The sequence below is a fragment of the Lissotriton vulgaris genome, chromosome 7 (assembly GCF_964263255.1).
Source record: "Lissotriton vulgaris chromosome 7, aLisVul1.2, whole genome shotgun sequence".
In the NCBI taxonomy this organism is placed as follows: domain Eukaryota; kingdom Metazoa; phylum Chordata; class Amphibia; order Caudata; family Salamandridae; genus Lissotriton; species Lissotriton vulgaris.
In genome coordinates this window covers 587,373,212-587,395,506 of record NC_141695.1, presented here as the reverse complement: position 1 = coordinate 587,395,506, position 22,295 = coordinate 587,373,212, and the positions used below count along the sequence as shown (strand labels likewise).

Here is a 22,295-nt window from a genome sequence, read left to right as displayed (position 1 = left end):
AAAAATAAAAGAAGATTTACTTGGAGTCAATAACCTTCATCTATCTATAATTGGCAGAAGTAACTATATAAAAATGACAATATTTCCAAAGATACTTTATCTGTTTCGAGCAATCCCTATTTTAATTGACAACGCTTCTATGAAAAAGATAAACCAATCAATATCATCGTTTATTTGGAGCTATGGGAAGATAAGAAGAGCTCTACCTAAGCTAATATTACCAACATCTAGAGGCGGCCTAGCGATACCAAATTTAACTTATTATATGTGGGCAGCCATTCTACAACAAATGACATTTCTAACTACATCCAACCATCATGATCAAAACAGACCACTACATGATATACCTTCTATTTACGAACTAACATTAGGAAGCACAGCCAGAGGATTACTACTAGGACAAATCGAGACCTCCTACTTCAAAAAGATCAAATTTAAAATTATTATAGATGCTTTTAAAATTTGGACTTGCAGTACTAAAACACTTCTAATCCCTAAATATACAAAATACACACCCCTATGGCACAGCTCAGTAATACCCCAATACCTTAATGATAGTACAACTAAACGCTGGGAGAACCTAGGTCTTATCACCATAGGTGACTTTCTAAACCTAGATGGTAGAACAACATTTGATGAATTATATATTAAATACCAGATTCACCCCACCGATTATTTAAAATTTATCCAAATATATACATCATTAAGACAACACATCATAAATACAGAGTTAAAATCGATACCACTCATAGACCTGATACAAAAGACATCAACCAGAATAAGTGACATATATGAGATCTTCTTGAGTAATCACCCTGATGACGTAGAAAAATTAGAAACTAGTTGGGCCAATAAACTAAACAATCCTAACGTCGATATAGACAAAGCCATATTAGCAAGCAACTTAAAAGCTCAAATCTATAAAACGATATGCAACTTATATTACACACCTTCCAAATTATTTTCTTGGGGTAAGATTGACCATGATAAATGCCCCAGATGTGCACTTGGCCCCGCAAACCTGATACATATGTTTTATGACTGTCCCAAATTAGAAAAAATTAAGGAAAGCATTGTAAAATACTGGACTGAGATCTTCGGCCATGAAATCAAAACTTCAGCAACTTTGTTCCTGCTTGGCTATGGTAGTTCTCTAGAACTCAACAACTCAGAAACCTATACAACTTATATATGTATTGCCATATATAGAATCATTTTATCAACCCGCTGGAAGGATTCTGAGGCCCCAGCATTCCAGGGATGGCTTAACAGACTATTAGCAACATATAAACAAGAAACGGCCATCTATAAAACTAGAGGGAAAAAATCTAGATCATATGGGGAACTGGTCTGGTCTTCAGTTGCTAGCTGGTATGAGCAACAGAGGGACTAAGACTAAAATGTATTTAGGCAGTTTGATATATGTACTACGACCATAAAGATCTGAGAATTGAAATACGATTTTACAATTTCTTTTTCTCTCATAATTACTATTATTGACTGTTAATATACCTGCCACAATTTATGTGTATATATATTTACTCTATATTGTGAAATTCTCAAAGTTTTTGCTTTCTAATATTCGTAATGCAATATGTGTTTAATCTTGTACTTTTCAAACATGCTCAATAAAAAGTTTAAAAAAAAAAAAAAAAAGGAAATGCTAACGCACCATCATTCTTGGTATATCTAGCCCAATTCTCTAGCTAAATACATGTATAATAGCCATATTTCGACATCATATAGGAAGCAGGCGTTTTTGGCGGAGGAAGTCATTTTCCTTCTCTCGTTACTATCGCTTTGTCCTTCTTAAATACATTTTTCAATTTCTTAAACCATGAAGGTTTCTCTTTTTCTTCTCCGTAATAAAACTCAATTTTTTCTCAAAACTTCCTGTCTACCAAAAGATTGCTCACTCTTCCGTATGCTGCTTCGTAACACCAACCTATCACAGAGCGGTTCACACTATCGTACCAATTAGAACAAGATACGTTATTTTAGTGCTTTACCAATAGTCTCACTGCTTTTTGTGATGCACCAATCAGCCTTTACTATGTCTTGGTCATGTGGACCAATCCCTGCGCGACACTTTTGACGCCAGCAGTGCTCCGGCTTCTGCAGCGCCGACTGACCCCTCCTTTTCAAGGAATATCGAGAAGCCATATTTACACTTTTATACAGCTAAATCAGTTAGTAACTTACACAAAACAACTCCATTAGTCTGTTTCGCTAAACCAAAGTGATAGTTTTCTCAATCGCACAAGTATTCTGTATTTCCAGTAGACAGCGCTTACCTCTACTCTACCACAGAATTTTACACTCGCCGATAAAGCAGCACTTACCTCTACCTTTACCCTTCTCACAAGCTCGGGTTAAGCTCTATTACTCTCTCAGCAGTAAGTTTTAAATCGGGATACACAATGATCCCTGTACTTGAAGGCTAAGATTTTATAGACTGTCCTCGCTATACATTTATCCTTTCACACGTAAAGTCCCTAAACTTATGATGTACGACGACACCACTTGTGATATACGACAATACCACTACTTTGAAACAGACTATGCGATGTGCGACTTCACTTGCCACACTTCCTCTGCCTGCAGACAGAGTGACCAGCTTCCCACACTTTCCGGAAGCCTTTTGGGACTACATATAACGTAATACAAACTCAACAGATGTTAGTCATAATTCTGTACATCAAATCCTGTATACGTCGCTCTATACATTATCCCAGCTAATTCCATAGCAACCTATGCTCTGCTACCAAGTAATTAACAGATGCAGCGTTACTCCAGAAATAATTTCTAAAATCTCATCACCTTTCACTGAAGTATTTAATCATTCATTTACTCATCAGTGGGGCCCATAACACTGCGGGTCACTCATACACATTTTCTCTCTACTTCATGGTTTGGTGTGAATCAAAGGAGAGCTGCTGGATCATAGCGGAGTGTCTAAAATGTTAACTACCTATTTATAATATATACATCTGCAGTTTAAATTGTTTACCATGGCTTTTCAATACAACAAATTATTCAGACACACCACCATCGATTGTCGATAGATCTGCTAGTAAAAATTAGGCTAAGGATGAACAAGACCAGCTTACTTATTCATTTATCTAATTTTTATTTCAAGAGAGATTTTTTCTAGCACAACCTATATCTATTCATTTTTCTTTTATTCATTCAATAGAAATAGATTCAAGAAAAGGAAAGAAAATTAACTCATACATTTAATTTTCATTTAATTCAGAAGCTCAGAAATAAACACATTATTATTGAGATTATTGGACATAAATATTAGCAAAAAGACATAATAGTTCCCAAATTCTATCTCTATTCCCTCAAGCTACTTACTCTGATCTAAAGACTCCGTACTCATTCGAACAAAATTTGAAGTTGAAATGTTTAAGTTCTTACGCTCCAAGGAAATTCAGCATTCCGGCAGCATGTCAGGATACTCCAATAGAAATCGAAAAGAGAGCTTTAAACTCCGGACCTATTCTTTTATACCCTTTTTCCCTAGCTAAATTGTCTAAATTCAGTAACATTTGGGGTCTCCGACGATTCTGATGGAAAGGGGCGACCATTCGGTCCCCCCGAACGTATGGCGGAGTACCACGATCCCCCCGGGAAGCCATCTTGGGCGGGAGGCGAGTCTCGGCTGGTATGCCCGAAGCGGCGTAGCCGGGGCGCGCCTTTTTCCCGCCCTGGAGTGGGCTGGCCTAGACACTGACGCGGCCGGGCCACGCCCTCGGGGCAGGCCGGGGCGGGTTTACGCCCGCCCTGAAGACGGATAAAAGGAGCAACAAGCCAAGGAAGCATCCTCTTGTTCCTGTGCTCTGAAGCTGCACCACCTCGCTGCACGTGAGCTCGAGACGGAACGAAGAGCCAATTTTGAGCGTTGTAATCTTTCTTGTTTGTTTTTCAGATACTCTGTCGGAGAATGCCTAAGAAGGCGGGAAAGCGAATGACTACCGACCAGATGCTGCGTGTTCTCATGAAGGAGGTGACCGACTTAAAGAAGCGAATGGCGGAGAAAGACGAGGAAGGGGGGCCGAAACGTCCTCTGGCAGGAGCAGCTCCAGGAGGAAAAGGCAAGAGGCCCAGAAGGGGAACAGCTGGGGGAGACGTCCCAGTTCCCTGTACCCCACTCGAAGCACCCACTCCTTTGCCGGAGGAAGGGAATCCGATTCCCGTAGTGGTCACCCCCGTGTCCGGGGAGGATATGCCGCCCGAGCTGGCAGCACAATTAGCAGCGTGGTTGGGTAAAGGTAGCAAGGGCGCCACGGCTGACGACGCGCAGGTGTTGATGAGGCAGCTGCGGGAAACAAGGGAAGCGACGAAGGCACCATCGCCATCAGTTCCAGTCGCTGATACAGCTTCCGGTTCAGGTAAGCGGCCATTGCCGATTGCGAGGGATGAGTCGGCACCCTCTCGGAGGGAAAAATTGGGTCAGCATGTCCCTCTGGCTATTAAAGAGAAGATATGGGCAGGGGAATATATAAACATCTTCTCGTTGCTTACTGACCATTATGAAATGGAGCATGGTAAGAGCCAGAAAGAGCTCATGCATCCAAGTGTTTGGCGCGCAAAGATGGCCGCCTTTAAGGTAAATGAAAACATTGGTAATTGGGGCAAGGCATGGGGGGTTTTTACATCCATTTTGGGTGAACGTAGGCCCGAATTGCTGCCCGAATTGCCGATTTATCAGTCACGGATCATGGGGTATTCAGTATCTCACGAGGGCAATCATTGGTTTTGTTACGACAATATTTTCAGAAAAGCGAAAGAGCATGATAATAATTTAACTTGGGATTGTTATGATTCTGTGTCCTGGTCAAAAATGGAGGACTCTGGTATGTTGAAGGTGCCATTGGTAGGGAGTAACGTTGGTGAATCCTCCCGCCAATATGCGGGGACGCCCTTTCGATCAGGTACGAGTAACGACAATCACTCGAGGCCAGCCGGCAACGCAAATAAAAGGGGGGTTTGTTGGAACTTTAACAGGGGGAAATGTACTAGGCCCCAGGGGTCATGCAAATTTAGGCACGAATGTGGGGGGTGTGGGCAATCATCCCATCCTGAGTCCATGTGCAGAGCCAAAACGGGTGATAACGGGGGGAGAGGAGGCGCCAAACAGGTCTGACATAGTCCGAGGGGCGCCTTTACCTACCCCGATTGATACCATGGCAATGATTCCCTGGCTCAGCGAATACCCAGATCACGCTTCCACTGGGGTGTTGCGCAACGGATTTTCATGTGGTTTCCGCATCCCAGTGGGAGAGTTTCAGGGTATGCCACAATGTAAAAACCAGATATCGGTCTTACAGCATACGACCGTGGTACAAGAAAAGATCGGGAAAGAGGTGGCTCGAGGTCGAGTCGCCGGTCCATTTAATGCGCCACCAGTTGCTAACTTTGTTTGTTCCCCTTTAGGGGTGGTCCCCAAGAAGGACCCGGGGGAGTTTCGGCTGATACATAATTTATCAGCCCCACGTGGTCTTTCTGTAAACGATGCGATAGACCCAGAAGTGTGTTCGGTGCGGTACGCATCCTTCGATGAGGCCGTAGCCATTTTGAATCGCCTGGGGCCCGGTGCGCTGATGGCAAAATCTGATATCGAGTCAGCGTTCCGGTTGCTCCCGGTACATCCAGACGATCAGCGTCTCCTTGGTTTCATGTTTCAGGGTCATTATTACATGGATAGGTGTATGCCAATGGGGTGCTCTATATCTTGTGCCTATTTCGAAAAGTTCAGTTGCTTCCTGCAATGGGTCTTCACGAGGAAAACGGGGTTTCAACATGTGATGCATTATCTCGATGACTTTTTGTTTCTGGGGGCAGCCGGGGATCCCGAATGTGGACAGGCTTTGACTGCATTTTGTGTTTTGATGAATCAGTTTGGCGTGCCATTGGCACCAGGTAAGACTGTGGGTCCCTCGACTTGCCTCGAGTTTCTGGGGATCGAGCTTGATTCCGAGGAAGGTTGTTTTCGTCTACCAGGGGACAAAGTGTTAAGATTCAGGGCATCCCTGCAAATGTGTATAAGTGGGTCTAAGGTTAGGCTGCATCAATTACAGCAATTGGTGGGACAGTTGAATTTTGCCCTAAGAGTTATACCGATGGCCCGCCCCTTTTCTCGCTCGATCGCTCAAGCCATGGTCGGCCTGAAGGAGGGTCATCATCGCACAAGGCTCTCGGCAGAGGTTCGCCAGGACATGCGCATTTGGTTGGCATTTCTGGCGGATTTCAATGGCCGAATTGTCTGGAACAAACCGGCCGTGTCCTCCGAGGAGCTGGGGCTGTGGACGGATTCGGCAGGGAGCATTGGTTTTGGTGCCATATTCGGCACTCAGTGGTCGGCACAAAAATGGCCGTCATGGTGGCATGAGAGTGGTCTGACAAGTAACATTGCTTTCCTAGAACTTTTTCCCATTCTGGTGGCCCTGAGAACTTGGCCCGAGGGGTTCAGAGATCACTCTGTGGTATTCTGGTCTGATAACATGACCGTTGTTGAGTGTATCAATAGCCAGGCAGCACGATGCAAGTGGATTCTGAGATTGCTCAAGGAAATTGTGTTATTGTGTATGCAATTGAATGTGCTATTTAAGGCAAGACATGTCCCGGGGGTGATGAACCAGGCGGCTGATGCGCTTTCTCGTTTTCGTATGCAGGCCTTCTGGGGTTTTCTGCCCACAGCGGACCCGGTGGCAGCACCCTTTCCCGAAGCTCTCTGGTCTCTCGGTGCCCCGAACTACAGAACCTCGTGGGAGAGAGTTTAGCACCCAGGACGAGGAAGGCATATGAAGGGGCGTTCCGTTCCTATTGGGCCTTTTTGGGGGCGGCTAGAGGGGAGCTTTGGGGCCAGGAGGAGTTGGTAGTGAAATTCCTGCTATCCTTACGTCAGGCAGGCAAATCAGTGGCTACGGCCCAGAGGCATCGGGCCGCCATTTTCTTTGTGGCTAGGGCTCATGGGATCCAGGACCCGACAGCGTCTTTCGTTGTGCAAAAAGCGCTACGTGGGTGGCAACGCCTTGAGGGTCGCAGAGTAGATGAAAGGCGCCCGATAGGTCTGGATAGGTTGGCTTTGTTGTTATCTGTACTGCCTGCAACATGTTCATCCCAGTATGAAGCAGTGTTATTCCGAGCCGCTTTTGTGCTAGCATTCCATGGGGCTATGCGGGTAAGCGAATTAGTGGCAAGGAACAAGCAGGATACCATGGGGGGACTGTGCCGAGAGCACGTCCAAGTCAGGGGGGAGACAATGACTATCTCATTTGTCAAGTCCAAGACCGATCAGGGTTCGATGGGGGACTGCATAATGATACGAAGGATCCCCGGGTCCTCCATGTGCCCGGTGAGGTGTGTAGAGGAGTATTTAGCACAAAGGGTGGCATCATGGGGGGGGACCTTGTTGAGACACGCTGACGCCACCCCACTGACGAGGTTTCAGTTTCAGCGGGTGCTTGCGATGTCGATTTACGGCTGCGGGCTTGAACCCGGGCGAGTTTGGGACCCATTCCTTTCGGATAGGGGCTGCTACAGAGGCTACGGCCAGGGGTCTAAATGTTGAACAAATTAAACGTGTGGGGCGTTGGTCCTCCAATTGTTATAAGAGGTATGTGCGGTTGCACATGTTGTGAAGCTGTAACGATGTACTCACGCTTCTTGTTTTTTGTTTGGTTTCAGTTGCGCAAGCCTACGAGGCGGGGCGGACTATGCAGTCGACCCAACACCGGGCCAGCGGTCATACTTCACCGGCTGTGAAAAAGGAGGTGTGGGTCGTGGGCCACTCATACGTGAGGCGAGCCGCGGACGTATTCAAAGCAGGTGACATGAATCACGTGGCTGGGGAATACGGGTACAGTGTGTCCTTCTACGGAAAGGGCGGACTCTGTATTGACCAGTTTCAATCATTTTTTGAGGGTTTGCTAGGGCGGACGAGGTCACCGCCGTCTATAGTCATAGTACATCTTGGGGGCAATGATTTGGTCACCACTGGTAGACGACTTCTTCTTGAGGCGATGCTTTCCACTGTAAGTTGGTTGGCGAGGAGAGTTCCAGGGTGCACAATTGCATGGTCACATATGATCCCACGTAAGGTATGGCGGGGGGCTATTTCTGTTTCTGCTCTAAACCATTCAGTAAGGAAAATTAATAACAAAGTGAGTAGATTGTTCCGTTCCAATACACTGCATTCTATTTCGCATGGTTGTATTACTGGTGACAGTATGTATTTGGGGGATGGTGTTCATTTGTCCCGGGTGGGGAACGAGTTACTCATAGGAGACTGTATAGCTTGGCTAAAAACTTTAAGACATGACCTTTAGGTAGGAGTGTTGTGGGGGGTCCGGATAGCCGGTCAACTATCCGGCCTGTGGCGGTAAGGTCATGATCGGTGAGCACTAATTGGAAGATCCATATGAGTGGGCGTCACCCATTACGGATGGGAGCGCTCGAAGGAGGTGGCCATTGGCCCCTCAACGGGGAAGGCGGTCCCTTCTAAGGATGGGACGCCGAAAGGAAAGGAAAGGCGGTCAAGGCCCCTTCCTGGGTAGGGGGGGCTACAGCCCCCTCCCGGAGAATTTCCCGGGGCCAGGACATCTGCGACGGCAGATGTGGTAAGTTGTGTGGGGTTTGGGGGGGGGTCTACGCTACCTTCTAGATTCCTCACACGAGTCCTCGGACGACCTTTAAGTGGCGTCGAGTTTATTGGGGCCCCCGTCAAGTCAAGGGAAATTGGTAGTTGCACTCGAGGTACACCTCTGTGCGGTCGCCCCTCACAAGTGAGGGGGATATTTCTGGTTAGGGATCTTGACACCGGTTACGACCTTGCCGTTGGCCCTTAAACGTTAGGATGTACAATTTCAAAATTTCAAGTTAGATGTTTTGTAGGATGTTAGTTCGGCTAGGAGAACCTTTGTATTAGAGAATATGTTAAGGTTAGCCAAACATCGCAATGTGGTAATGAAATTGTACATAATATGAAACTGTTATTTTAATGTTTTAATTTTGTTTCATATTTTAATAAATACGGCCGGGAGGGTCACTCCCTCCCGTCTTCCAAAAGTTCAGAACTGTTTCCGGTTTCCCATCCTTGGGGATTGTGTTGAGAGGGGGTGGCGGGTATCTCAGCCATATGGAAAGGGGCGACCATTCGGTCCCCCCGAACGTATGGCGGAGTACCACGATCCCCCCGGGAAGCCATCTTGGGCGGGAGGCGAGTCTCGGCTGGTATGCCCGAAGCGGCGTAGCCGGGGCGCGCCTTTTTCCCGCCCTGGAGTGGGCTGGCCTAGACACTGACGCGGCCGGGCCACGCCCTCGGGGCAGGCCGGGGCGGGTTTACGCCCGCCCTGAAGACGGATAAAAGGAGCAACAAGCCAAGGAAGCATCCTCTTGTTCCTGTGCTCTGAAGCTGCACCACCTCGCTGCACGTGAGCTCGAGACGGAACGAAGAGCCAATTTTGACCCACCCACCAGCCCCTGAAGACAGCAAGTAGTTTTGAATAAAGTTGGATGTGGTAACTTTTTGTTTGCAGGTCGGATTATTATCGTGATAACCTTGAATATGCAATAAAAAAATGGTCAATTTGTGGTATGTTTTGCAAATAAAGTAATCTTGCTCTAGTGTTGATCAGTAGCATGTTTTAATAAAATTGTTGCTTTTTAACCGTCTTTTAAGTAATTTAGTCATTTAGTTTAGAACTCATTTAGTTTAGAACTGTCGTATTTATTTTGGTCGGGCGGTAAGGTCATGATCGGTGAGCACTAATTGGAAGATCCATATGAGTGGGCGTCACCCATTACGGATGGGAGCGCTCGAAGGAGGTGGCCATTGGCCCCTCAACGGGGAAGGCGGTCCCTTCTAAGGATGGGACGCCGAAAGGAAAGGAAAGGCGGTCAAGGCCCCTTCCTGGGTAGGGGGGGCTACAGCCCCCTCCCGGAGAATTTCCCGGGGCCAGGACATCTGCGACGGCAGATGTGGTAAGTTGTGTGGGGTTTGGGGGGGGTCTACGCTACCTTCTAGATTCCTCACACGAGTCCTCGGACGACCTTTAAGTGGCGTCGAGTTTATTGGGGCCCCCGTCAAGTCAAGGGAAATTGGTAGTTGCACTCGAGGTACACCTCTGTGCGGTCGCCCCTCACAAGTGAGGGGGATATTTCTGGTTAGGGATCTTGACACCGGTTACGACCTTGCCGTTGGCCCTTAAACGTTAGGATGTACAATTTCAAAATTTCAAGTTAGATGTTTTGTAGGATGTTAGTTCAGCTAGGAGAACCTTTGTATTAGAGAATATGTTAAGGTTAGCCAAACATCGCAATGTGGTAATGAAATTGTACATAATACGAAACTGTTATTTTAATGTTTTAATTTTGTTTCATATTTTAATAAATACGGCCGGGAGGGTCACTCCCTCCCGTCTTCCAAAAGTTCAGAACTGTTTCCGGTTTCCCATCCTTGGGGATTGTGTTGAGAGGGGGTGGCGGGTATCTCAGCCATATTGGTTGGTTCAAGGGGTGGATGAGCATAATCTCATCATTTTATTACTTGACTTCCACAGAGTCAGCTAAATGAATTTGACCATTGTTTTTAAGGTTACCAGTTCCATCGTGCCCTTTAAATCGTAATGTTAAGCCTTTTTCCCAGAGTTTACAATACGGATGTCCAATTTTATTGGCAGTCAATCAGGGTTTCAGAGCACATCGTCCTTGACCTGTTCTATTCAGCACAGTCAGCTCATACGCGTCTGCAGCTCCACTCAGCAAGTGCATGCGTGCTTCACATTAATCTCGGAGTCATGGACAATCGTCCATCTTGGACTAGGCCTCACAGGCCACATCGGGAACTATTCTTGAAACAAACACAATTGAACGTTAATTATTGAATTATAGCCCTTCTGTTTACCTCGCCCCTTACTAAGGTATCCCTGTTAGTTATTACCTAGCAAATAAAGCCACATTTATGCGTAGTTTCCTCACCTGTCTTCATGTGCTTGCCACAAATAGACAAACAGTAAGCACATTTATGCCACTTTTTGGTTAAATTATAGCCTTTGCTTTGTTTTCAGACATCACATTATCACTCAGTTAGTCGATTATGGTTGCAACACAAGCAATTTAGTATCCCACGTGTATTTTGTGTGTGCATTCTATTCTATGTTGGTTAGTTTTCAAAACCACACGATTAATTCATGTTACTGTTATGAGAAAGTAATTTCACGAGGGGTATACAAAATGTAGCTTTTCACCTCGCTCCATCAACTGCACATCATGTGAGAGAGGTGAGACTGTCCTCATAGTCCAAGATGTTCGCTTCTTGAAGGGATGGTTCTACAATCTGTCCCCACATTCACTTGCAGATGTACATCAGAATTAAAGATAAATGCTATACTTAACTTTGAAAGATAAGTTCTTATCCAGTGGATCTTCGTTATTAGTCTTAGGCACTGAATCGTACTGCTCACACGCGCGGGTCTGAAGTAGTTTTTTTACAAAATTTACACCATTATTTAAAAAATAAGAGCAATGCTTTTAACAGATTGCAAGATATTGGTCAATCTTTACCTATTAAAAACAGACACCAGTTAGAACTGCAGAAACTGAGTCAATACATTCAGTATAGTGACAAAGGAAACTAGTTCGCAAACCATTTTTTAAAAAAAGGATGGAAGAAAATGTAGCCTAATAGGCTGCAACCTGAAAGGCCAGGAAAACGTACTTTTCTTTAAGGTATAGCATACCACCAGTATCCTATCATGCTCGCTCAGTGGCATCTGAGCCAAGTTTTCCATCTCCAGGTGATATGATCCTGGAGTACTAAGCTCATCCTTCTGCATTTTTTGTCTTCTAAAAATCTTTTCACACCTTTGAAAAACATCTTTAATTGATTTTTTTAGAGACAAAAAGGCCACGCAGACCCTCACTTCTTCTGTATTATGTGCCTTCTCACGTCCACCGCCCAAACTCCTGTCAATTTGGTCAAAAGATGTCAAGGAGGGCTTTCAAGAAGAGGCAGATTACACTACATGGACTTCAAAAAGATCAGCACGGGCATAAAGAATCCGCATCCAGAATACATGAGGGAGGTGGAAACGGTATTCCTTCACCACTGCTCAACCCACCATTTCCAGGTAACCCTTGTGTGGGAGATACCAGAAAAGATCGTAGGACGGGAAACACAGATTCTCTGGTTTAAAATTGTAGTCCATGATGTCAAAGATAGGATCAGTGATGACATGCTTGCTGTCAAGGGCTGATTCGAAGTAGAAAAGGACAGGCACCAATGAAGTCCAGGAAGTAGAGGTCAAAGGAAACATCGCTGAATAAGTCCTGTCATCTACCTGCTGAGTGGCTTCACAATATGAAGAGGAGGGCACCACATACCCAAATTCAGACTGCTTAAAGACATATTCACCATCTAGAGCAGTCTCACCGCTGTTACTGCTGTTGTCTGCCTCATCACACAGAGCTGCTGCTCAGAGCAGAGGGCCTCCCAGGTTCCACTGCTTGCTTCACTAATCTCCCCTACATCTCCATTGACTCCTCTGTCATCTTGCAAGCACCTCCGATGGCTTCTTAACCTGTGCTGCCTCTCCAGTCAACTTAGCCACCTCCACCACCACATTCTAAAGCTCCTGTATCTCCAATCAGACATGTCGGATCTTCAGGAGGTAAATTGAGAACTCCAAGGAGGTGTTCTAGGAGTCCTCAATTTTGGAGACCACTGTTCCCGGTTCTCAAAGATATCACTTCTTGTCACAGGCAAGATCTGCTTGTCGGTCACGATCCACACTTCAATCTAAATCATGTAGTCTTCATCTCATTTTTCGAGTTGTTCTGTGAGACAATATTGCCCAACTTGGTCTGTCTCAACTTCAGTGAGCGTTTCTCCAATTGTTGGTTTTGCAATTTTCAATAAAACCTTAATAATGGGTGCTAAAAAACTCAACATAACCATACATCAATTCAGGCACAGATGTCAGTGGTCTTTGAGACCCTTCACCACCATTCCTTTGCATGACATTTGCTTCCTTTGGTTCCAGGTCTTTTGAAATCTGCTTTGCAGCATTTCATCACTCCAGCTTCAGTGAAGTCTGCCCCAGCATTCTTGAAGAAAAAGTAAAAGCTGTAAAGCACAAGACCGCTTACCCATACAGGCAGATCCCCCTCCAGATTCCCTAACTGTTTCTGCTGCAGCAAAGTATCATCCAACCTCTCCGTCCTCATCAGTAACTCCTGAGAAGCAAAGTAAGAAAATGTAAGTTGTTAAAAAATGGTGGTAAGTCCGCAGCTGCTATGAAGACTGCTAGTGCTACTGCCTTATTTTGGCATTATGATAGAGCTCTTTGGGAGACCCTAAGTTTTCAGGAGAAGATTCCTCGTGATTACAGACCAGGTTTTTCAGAGGAATTTCAGGTGGTTATGGACTCCTAACAAGTAATTTGTGTTACAGCAGACTCGGCTGGTTTGCTGCCAATGGATACTGTTGTGGGCTGGCTTTGTTGTTGCAAGCTAAGGAACAACAGAGAAGTTTTAATTGGCCATTACCTGGAACCACCGTTTGCAGCCCATGTAGTTGACAGTATGCAGCACATCAAACTGAATTGGAGACACAAAGCTGTGTGGCCTGAGCAAAAGAAAGTACTGTAAACACGAGTGCAAACCCTATAATAGGCGTTGACGGCACTACAGGGTTAGGCCCCTCGGTGATCACAAGAATTACTAGCAATTGCAGCACCCTCAGAAGTCCTATCAGCCTTGCTAGCTAGCTTGGAAAAGACAGAGATGGCATCAAACACGAAAGGCTGCCACAGTGCTCTCCTGTGTAAGGAGCAAACTGGAGGAATGGAAGAAAATTACTGAATACCAATGGAGATAAATAATGTGCTACATGGCTAGTGTCTGAGGTTTCGTTTATCCCCTCCATGCATTGCTCTGAAGAAACCATAGCAATACCAATGAGCGTTACTCCAACTGGAGGCTAGGACCCTTTTGATCAAAAAGGCAGTGGAACTGTTCCCTTATTCTGCAAAAGGAAATTGAATTTACCCCAGTTACTTTCTTGTTCGATAGAACCGAAGCAAGATTTTTGTCCCATTCTTGACTTGAGATCAACAAATAAATACATAAAGAAAGAAAAGTTTTTATTGCTGGCACTTCATTAAATCTCCCCACAACTCCAAGGGAAATGGATATGTGCCATAAAAGTTTGAGATGTTTATGCCTGAAAGTAGGTATTTGAATATGTTATGTTATTATAAATTTATAATGCGCACGGCTACCCTGGAGTGTCCCGGCGCGAGAACCAGTGTGAGGGAAACTGAAGACCGTGTAGCATGGCATGGCGTTAATTAAAGAGCAAGGTTTTTAACTGCTTCTTAAACAGCCTGAGGTCTTGGGTGTTGCGTAGTTTGTAGGGGAGGGTATTCCAAGCCTTGGCTGCCTTAAAGGAGAGAGTTCCCCCCAGTCATAGCAAGGCGGAAGCGTGGTATAACGGCAAGACATTGCCCAGCGGTACGCAGATGTCTATGAGACACATAGAAATCAAATCGCCTTTTAAGGTGGGGGGCCCCGATAAATAGAACCACCATGGGCCAGTGTGAGCGCCTTGAACAGGACACGCTGTCTCACTGAGAGCCAATGAAGGTCCTGAAGATGTTGTTTTGTGCTTTCTAGCTGCAGTTTTCTGGAGGGTCTGTAGATTTTTTAACTGATAGTCAGGAAGACCAATATATAAAGCATTGGCAAGATGAGGACGCGGGTCACCATTTCTTTTGCAGACCTGGGCAGTAATGGTAGGAATTTTCTGTGAGATTTCAAAGTACCAAAACACACATGATTTAAGAGTTCTGGTGGGCAATGTGCCCCCTCAGTATAAAGTCTTTCCTTTTGGTCTCAGCTCCACAAACATTTCCAGTGTGTAGGGCAGTTGTTTCTGCACGCCTTATGAATATAAACATTTTCTTTTATCTCTAATTGGACGATTAGCTAATAAAACCCCTCAGGCGGACCAACATCCCTTCAACATAAGTCTCTGTCCTCAAACACTTGGATCTTAGAGTAAATCACTTTAATTCTATAGAAGTCCCAGTTAAGTCCATCCTTACCTGGGAGCTATCCCACATATGCAGTCTGAAGTGTAGGAAAACATTTGAGATGGAACCTCAGACGGCTTGCCAAATCTAATCACTTCTGGGCCTAGTGGCATGGCATCCTGTATCTTTCTGGTATAAATTCCCGGTTACAGATGAGACTTTTACAGTAATATCTGTTAGACCAGTGGTGTCAGCTCTCAGGCAGTTAGATGAACTAGGTAGTTCTCTCTCAGATTGCAATCCACTCTCTTCCTTTGTGTCAAACAATCAATCTTCTAAAGGGTGTTTCATCCAGACATGCCACCTCAAACAATCATGGCAATGCAGCTCTATTCAGTTTAGGAGTGCACACGTATTGTCTTGAAGCTCGGGCATTCTGGTCTGAGAGAGAGAAATTACCATTTGAACTCGCTGGAGTTCATGACAACCCATCTGGCTCTTATAGCCATTCCTGCTGGGCTGTGTCTTGTTCAAATGGACAGTACAACCCTGAACCATTACATCAGCAAGAAGGAAGGCACAAGATCCAAAGCTCTTGCTCAAGGTCAGACAATTTGGAAATGGTTGAATACAATCAATGTGCACACCACACCAGTCCATCTACCTTATGTCCAGTGCAGAAGCGGATTCTTTCAGCAGAGCATCTTGAGATGGGTATTAAATGACCCAGAGCTAAACCACAAATAGGGATTGTCACAAATAGACATATGGGCAAATGCAGAAATAAGAAATGCCCAAGTAACACATCCAGGTATTACCAGCCAGACACTCTTGAGTATGCGATTTAGATCAGTTGGTTAAAGATAGTGTATATATTTCCTCTATTCCTGCTAATTCCATCTTTGAACGTGAAACTAACGAGAGACAGATCCTTGATGATCCTCATTGCTCAGGAGTGGCCATGCCAATGGTGTTATGTCGACTTACAACATCTTTAGAAACAACCATACTAGGACATGCATGCAATTTGGATATCTGGTTCTGGTTTAAGGGTGAAATGCATCTCAACCTTCCATAAATGAACTTGGAAGCTTGACGTCTGAAAACATGCAATATGGGCACACATTTCTTCCTTAAGAGTAGATGAACATTTTGAAGGAGGATACATATCAATCTACAGCACTATCTTACTCTTTGAAATGAAGAGTTTCTGTATCTGGTGTAGGCATAAACACATTGACCTAACCAGATGTCAAGAGGAAATAGTACTTCCCTCTCTTCTTGATTTGGCTAAAGCTGGGCTGCTGTTTTCTTTAATAAAGGTACATCTAGCAGCTATTATAGCTTATGGAAAAAAGTCCTTACAAGTCTCTCTTTTCCAAGCTCTCAGTTGTAAAAGATGCCTTCAAAGGAATTTAGACATTTTTTTCACCTTTCAGGAGACCACCTCCTTCGGAGCTCAATGTTGTCCTTTCTAAACTAATGTGTTCACCTTTTTAGCTACTTTCCATATTTCTAGGAAGGCAGTTTTCGTAGCTGCCATAACCTCTGTTCATAAGGTTAGAGAAATTCATGCCCTATGCAGTAAATCACTGTATATGGTCTTCCACAAAGAAAAGGTTGTAATAGAGACTCATCCTAGTGTCCTCTTCAAAGGTATATTTATTTTATTTATTTAGTGTATTTTGTTATAGCGCACAGATACCCCAACGGGGTGTCCCGGCGCTCCTAGGTATAATATACTTGCATGTCAACCAAACTAGTGCCCTTTCAACCTTCTTCAAGAATCCTTTCCTTCCAGCAGAAAGGGCCTCTTAGTTCTGAATAACAGATGTTTGTTGTTACCCAACTCAATGGTGGTATTTTTTTTCGACCTCAGGGCGATGAAACGCAGAGTAGACCCGCCGGGATTTGAACTTGTGGCTATGAGGTCAAACACAGGCCTCTACAGTGGATGCATTAGTCTACTAAGCCACCAGATGTTAAGCGAGATATAAACTTTGATCTCAATAAACACCCCAAAAATGCCAGGAGAGTTCTAAACTTGTATCTCAAACGCCCCAAAAAAACAGCTGATTCTCTCCCACCCTTTGAGTCCATACACACCTGCAGATGGCTGGAAAAAGAGATGGAGGAGCAGCAAGACCCCGGAAGACCACTCTGCCTTCAAAACTGCTTTCCCCACACAACACCACCTCATTAGAACAAAAAGAAAGCAGCCTTACAAGATAGGATCAACAATTCTCCAGACCAAGCACAGAGAGAGCAGACATCCCACCCTCCCAAGACCTCTGCAAGAACCTGGGCAACTTCTCCAACCGCAAGATTAAGGAGATATATGACAGCCTCGATACCTAGGACTCTCCCAGCCACAACCACTGCACCCAACCACACCAGTCCCCAACAGACCCTCGGCTGCACTCCCCTCACCGCTGACAACACCCTCAAGGTCATGAAAAGCATCCACTCCGGAGCACCCTCTGACCCATGCCAGCACCACATCTTCAACAGAGCTGGTACTACCATTGCCCCGAACTCTGCTACACCATCAACTGCTCCATTGACCGTGCCACTTTCCCGGAAGACAGGAAACATGCAGAGATCAACCCCTTATTGATAAGACCCTCTACTGTCCCAACGGACCTCAAGAACTTCAGACCCATCTCTCTTCTCCCTTTCCCAGCCAAGGTCATCGAGAAGACCATCAACGCCTGACTTTCTGAGTTCTTCGAAGTGAACCACATCCTTGACCTCTTTCCAGTCCAGCTGCCGAAGCAACTACAGCACTGAGACCGCCCTCCTTGCCACCACAGATGTCTGCACCTTGCGTAACCGAGGCGAAACTGCAGCCCACATCCTCCTGGACCTCTCTGCCGCCTTCGCCACCACCTTCCCCCGCACCCTGTGCACAAGACTCCACGACGCCGGCATCCGTGACGAAGCCCTGGAATGTATCTGCTCCTTTCTCACAGGCTGAACACAGAGTCGGACTACTAATATTCCACTCCTAACCCAGGGAGATTAGCTTTGATGTGCCCCAGGATTCCTCCCTGAGCCCCACTCTCTTGAACATCTACATGACCTCACTCACAGTCATCATTAGGAACTACAGATTCAATATAGTCTCCTACGCCGATGACACCCAGCTGATTCTCTCCCTCACCAACAAACTCAGTCGCCAAGACCAACTTCCACGACGTGAGGAAGGCTGTCGCCACCAGGGTCAAGAACAGCTACCTCAAGCTCAACTCAGAGAAGACCGAAGTCCTCATCATTAGCTCCAGCCCCTCCGCCTGGGATGACTCTTGGTGCCCCTAAGCACTTGGAACCACCTCCCCCCACACATAGAGACCACACACGAAACCAAGGCATCATCCTGGACTTCTCGCTCACCATGGACCGCCAGATCAGTGCCAGCTCACCATCCTGCTTCCACACGCTACGCCTGCTATGAAAGATCTTCAAGTAGATCCCCACTGAGTCCAGAAAAACAGTCACCCATGCACTCGTCAGCAGCAGAATCGACTACAGCAATGCACTCTACGGCGGCCTCACTCAAATGCCTTAATAAACTGCAGAACCTTCAGAACGCCTATGCCAGACTTATCCTCGCCACAGCCACATCACCAGTCGCCTAAGAGATCTCCACTGACTCCCATTCAACAAAAGAATCACCTTCAAGCTCCTCACACACGCCTACAAAGTTCTACACAACGCGGGACCTGCGTACCTTAACACCGCCTTTCATTCCACACACCCACCAAAAAATTCCGCTTCCACCAACAGGCCCTGGCTATCATATCCGCAAGACCACAGCCAGAGGAAGATCCTTCTCCTATCTTGCGGCAAAGACGTGGAACCTGCCTCTCCAATTCACGCAATCATTGCCACTGCCGCAATTCAGGAAAAGACCTTAAGACCTGTCTCTTCGACTGAACCTCAGCAGCTTCGGCGGACCTGCTGCTTTTTTGCCCTCCCCATCACCCCCGCACCTTGAGACCGTCACAGGTGAGTAGTTGCACTTTACAAGCTCCTGATTGATAGATTGAATACAACCAAAGACCTTAGGTTTGACCGCCTGTTTGTAAACCATGGCCCCATTTGTATTGCATTAGCCACTTCATCACAGTCCATTTCCAGGTGGATTATTTCCTCTGTTGTACTTTTCTTCAGTAGTGCCAACAAAACCTAGACTGCTAGGCCCAAGCTAATATGACCGTAGATATGGCCTTTATAGCATCATAAAATAATTAATCTATTCATTGCTGATATATAAACTGACTACCTGGAGGTCTGTAGATACCTTTATGAGACCTTGTCTCGATACAGATTCTAGAGCAGATGCCCAAGAGGACCAACCTTCTCTGCAAATTTGTTTTGGTTAGCTTTCATCTTTCCTTTGCCTCTTCTCTGCATTTGTTGAAGATAGACTTATATACTCTTCCGTGCTTATGACTAATACTGAAGTTCCCTTGAAGAAATTCTCTTCTAGGGGAATCATTAGTGTAGTCATTAGCTGCCTCCCCTCCCCAGAGAAACTAATTAATCTCGGTTCAACCACGATCCTTAATCCTGACAAAAAGAGAAACTGCCACTTACAATGCATGATGGGATACTTATGGTATGCCATTCCTTAAAATGAGAAGCATCCGTTTTCCCAGCCTTTCAGACTGCATTCTACTAGGCTACAATGTTCCTCTTTTCAGTCGCCTTTCTTTAAAAAAATATTTGTGCAAGTTCTCTGAAAGTTACTTCTAACGTTTCTCACCTTTAAAATAATTTCCAAGCTGGAGCCGGAAGCTTTTTTGCACCAGTGCTAATACACTGGTAGGTGGTGTTGTGCAGCTCTGTGGTGACTTCTTTCTGCCCAGTAAGTGATGGTGCGGAGCCGTAATAGATGTCAGTTCTTTCTTTCCACGCTCTCTGACTTGTATCTAAACCTCCACTCTTCTCCCTTCATCATTTTGCAATCTTATCCAAAAACAATTTGTCTCGCAACTAATGTGCAAGAAAACAAAGTTCTCACTGAAGACCACAGGATTTAAGCGAAGCAGGGACAGTCGCAAACAAATATCTGTGACAGACCCCCACGAGGCATTCCTTTGATGTTTTACTTGTGCATGACTGTCGTTTGAAGAGTGTGCCTTCATGTACCCAAAAGCAATCAAGGACTCTGAAGTGAAGCTTCACGATTCCACACACCGAAGAAACTACTGACGGTTGACCATGCGTAAAGGCAAAATGGGGGTCAAAACCCATGCCAGAGAAACATTATGGCCGTCCCATCCAAATCTCAAAACCACGTCCGCGGCAGATGGGGCGGCAAATTCTGAAAAATATATAGGAACCATGGGAGAATCCTCATTTTGTATAGACCTATATGCCCCATAACATTTAAGGGAAGAGGTTGCCACCTAATTAGATCAGATTTGGCCTTTTGGACTAGAGGTTGGAGATTAAGGGTCCAGTGAGTTCTGGATGTAATGTAACCCAAATTCCTAAATATTTCAAACTGAGCTGATAAAGAGAAACAAGTCTGCCAGTCAAACCAGTCTCTAGATGAGGCAGAGGAATCAGTACGGATTTAGAGGGGTTCACCTTAAGGCCTGAGGCTGCCTCGAAGTATCTCAGCACATGAAGACAGAGAAGACCACTCGTGGCTGGATCCGCAAGATATAGAAGGACATCATCCGCATAGAGTGCTATGCAGTCATCCTGGCCAGCACTCCATTTCCCTCCCTTAAACTGTGCATCCTTAGGAATGAGTCAAGCCAATGGCTCAATTGGGAGCACAAAGAGGAATGAGGATAGGGGACAGCCCTGTCTAGTCCCTCGCCCTATGGGGAAAGTTGCAGAGCGGACCCTGTAAATCTGGACTTGAGCATTGGGGTTGGAATAGAGAGCATGAAACATAACAAGAAATTGAGGTCCGATGCCGGCCTGTGTCAGCACTAGCTGAAGGTAGGGGCTACACACTTGCATTCCTTTTTAACCTATGTATCTTTTGTCTACATCAGAACGGCTTTCAGAGGACCAGCAGGTTATTCTTACTGCAGAAAGTGCAGACTCTTTTGTCCACAGGGGACTAAGAGAGCATGCCGGCCTCAGAAATGGGGACTGGAGTTATTCCTGCCACTTCTGGTGCCTAAGTAGGGCGGAGGCCTTCGCCCTATTTTAGATCTTCATCCTCTGAATGTCGTACTGTGCAAGGGAAAATTTTAAATGTAAATGTATTTGAGCTTGTAAAGCGCACTGCTACCCGTAGGTTTCCTGGCGCTGTATAACGCTGGGGAACCCGTCCTGGCTTTCCCTGTGAGATGGTTCCTATTGGGCACCCCAAGGTGAAGCCAGGCATCCCCGGCGTTGATGGGGCCGTTTGTGGAGATTAAGCAAGCTATTGCCCAGAGTTGCTGAGTGGAACCCATGGTTAGAGTGGCACCGAAGGCGAGATTTATCGAACCTGCTGACATTGGCCCAACACCCTGCCGCGTCAGGTTGAACCCTGGTCCCCGGCCGCCTCTAACCACTGAGCCACACTACTCCATTGCTTGCATTGGCCCAGCTTCGGTGTTGTAGTGTAAGTATTTTGTTACAAAAATAAAATGCTCTTTGATTCCACACATGGGGCGGGCTATTCAGTGCTTATGACTCTAATTAAGATTTCCTTCAAGGAAAACTAGGATTACAGATAGGAGCTCTTCCCTCTTGCATAACACTATGTTTAATATTCATTGTTATAGACAAAAACCGTCTTCAAAACCTGTCTTCTTTGTCTTTAGTTGTAACTAACAACTTTCATTTGTATCTTGGATAGTTTACTAGAGTCATCTTTACTGTACCTAGAGCTGTAAGCAAATGTCTAATTGTCTCTTTTTACTTTCAGCTTGTTTTTTGGAAATCTCTATATCTACTTGTCATGGAAAGGAAAACCTCACATCTCAGGTTTGTGCTATTTGCTTGGCCCTTAAGATTATTGCTTGCTGTTAATGCATAACATTAATGCTTGGCGAAGAGGCAGAGTGTTTGCTAGAAAAAGAGCCCTGCAGTAAACATACATGTCTGGTTCAGGGAGATACATATATTATATGCAATGTAAGATTAGTGAGCCTGGTCAGCTATCTGAGAAATGGCAGGCTCATGTGTAAGGATATGATCTCTTTACTATTTCTATAAAAAAACATTCAGTTGTTATCTTGGTAGGTTCGTATTGACAGCGCAGATGTTAGTAAATGAAAAAGATCTTTAATAAGCCCT

The 22,295-nt window shown here is 45.4% G+C and overlaps 1 protein-coding gene across 1 annotated transcript in view; it reads left to right on the top strand.

The window, feature by feature from the left end:
* MFSD11 (major facilitator superfamily domain containing 11) overlaps positions 1-22,295 on the top strand; it is a 268,198-nt gene that overhangs the window by 147,319 nt on the left and 98,584 nt on the right. The window contains exon 7 of the mRNA XM_086930674.1: positions 21,925-21,983. Within this exon, the coding sequence (XP_086786800.1) occupies positions 21,925-21,983 (59 nt within the window). The remainder of the gene's footprint in view (positions 1-21,924; positions 21,984-22,295) is intronic.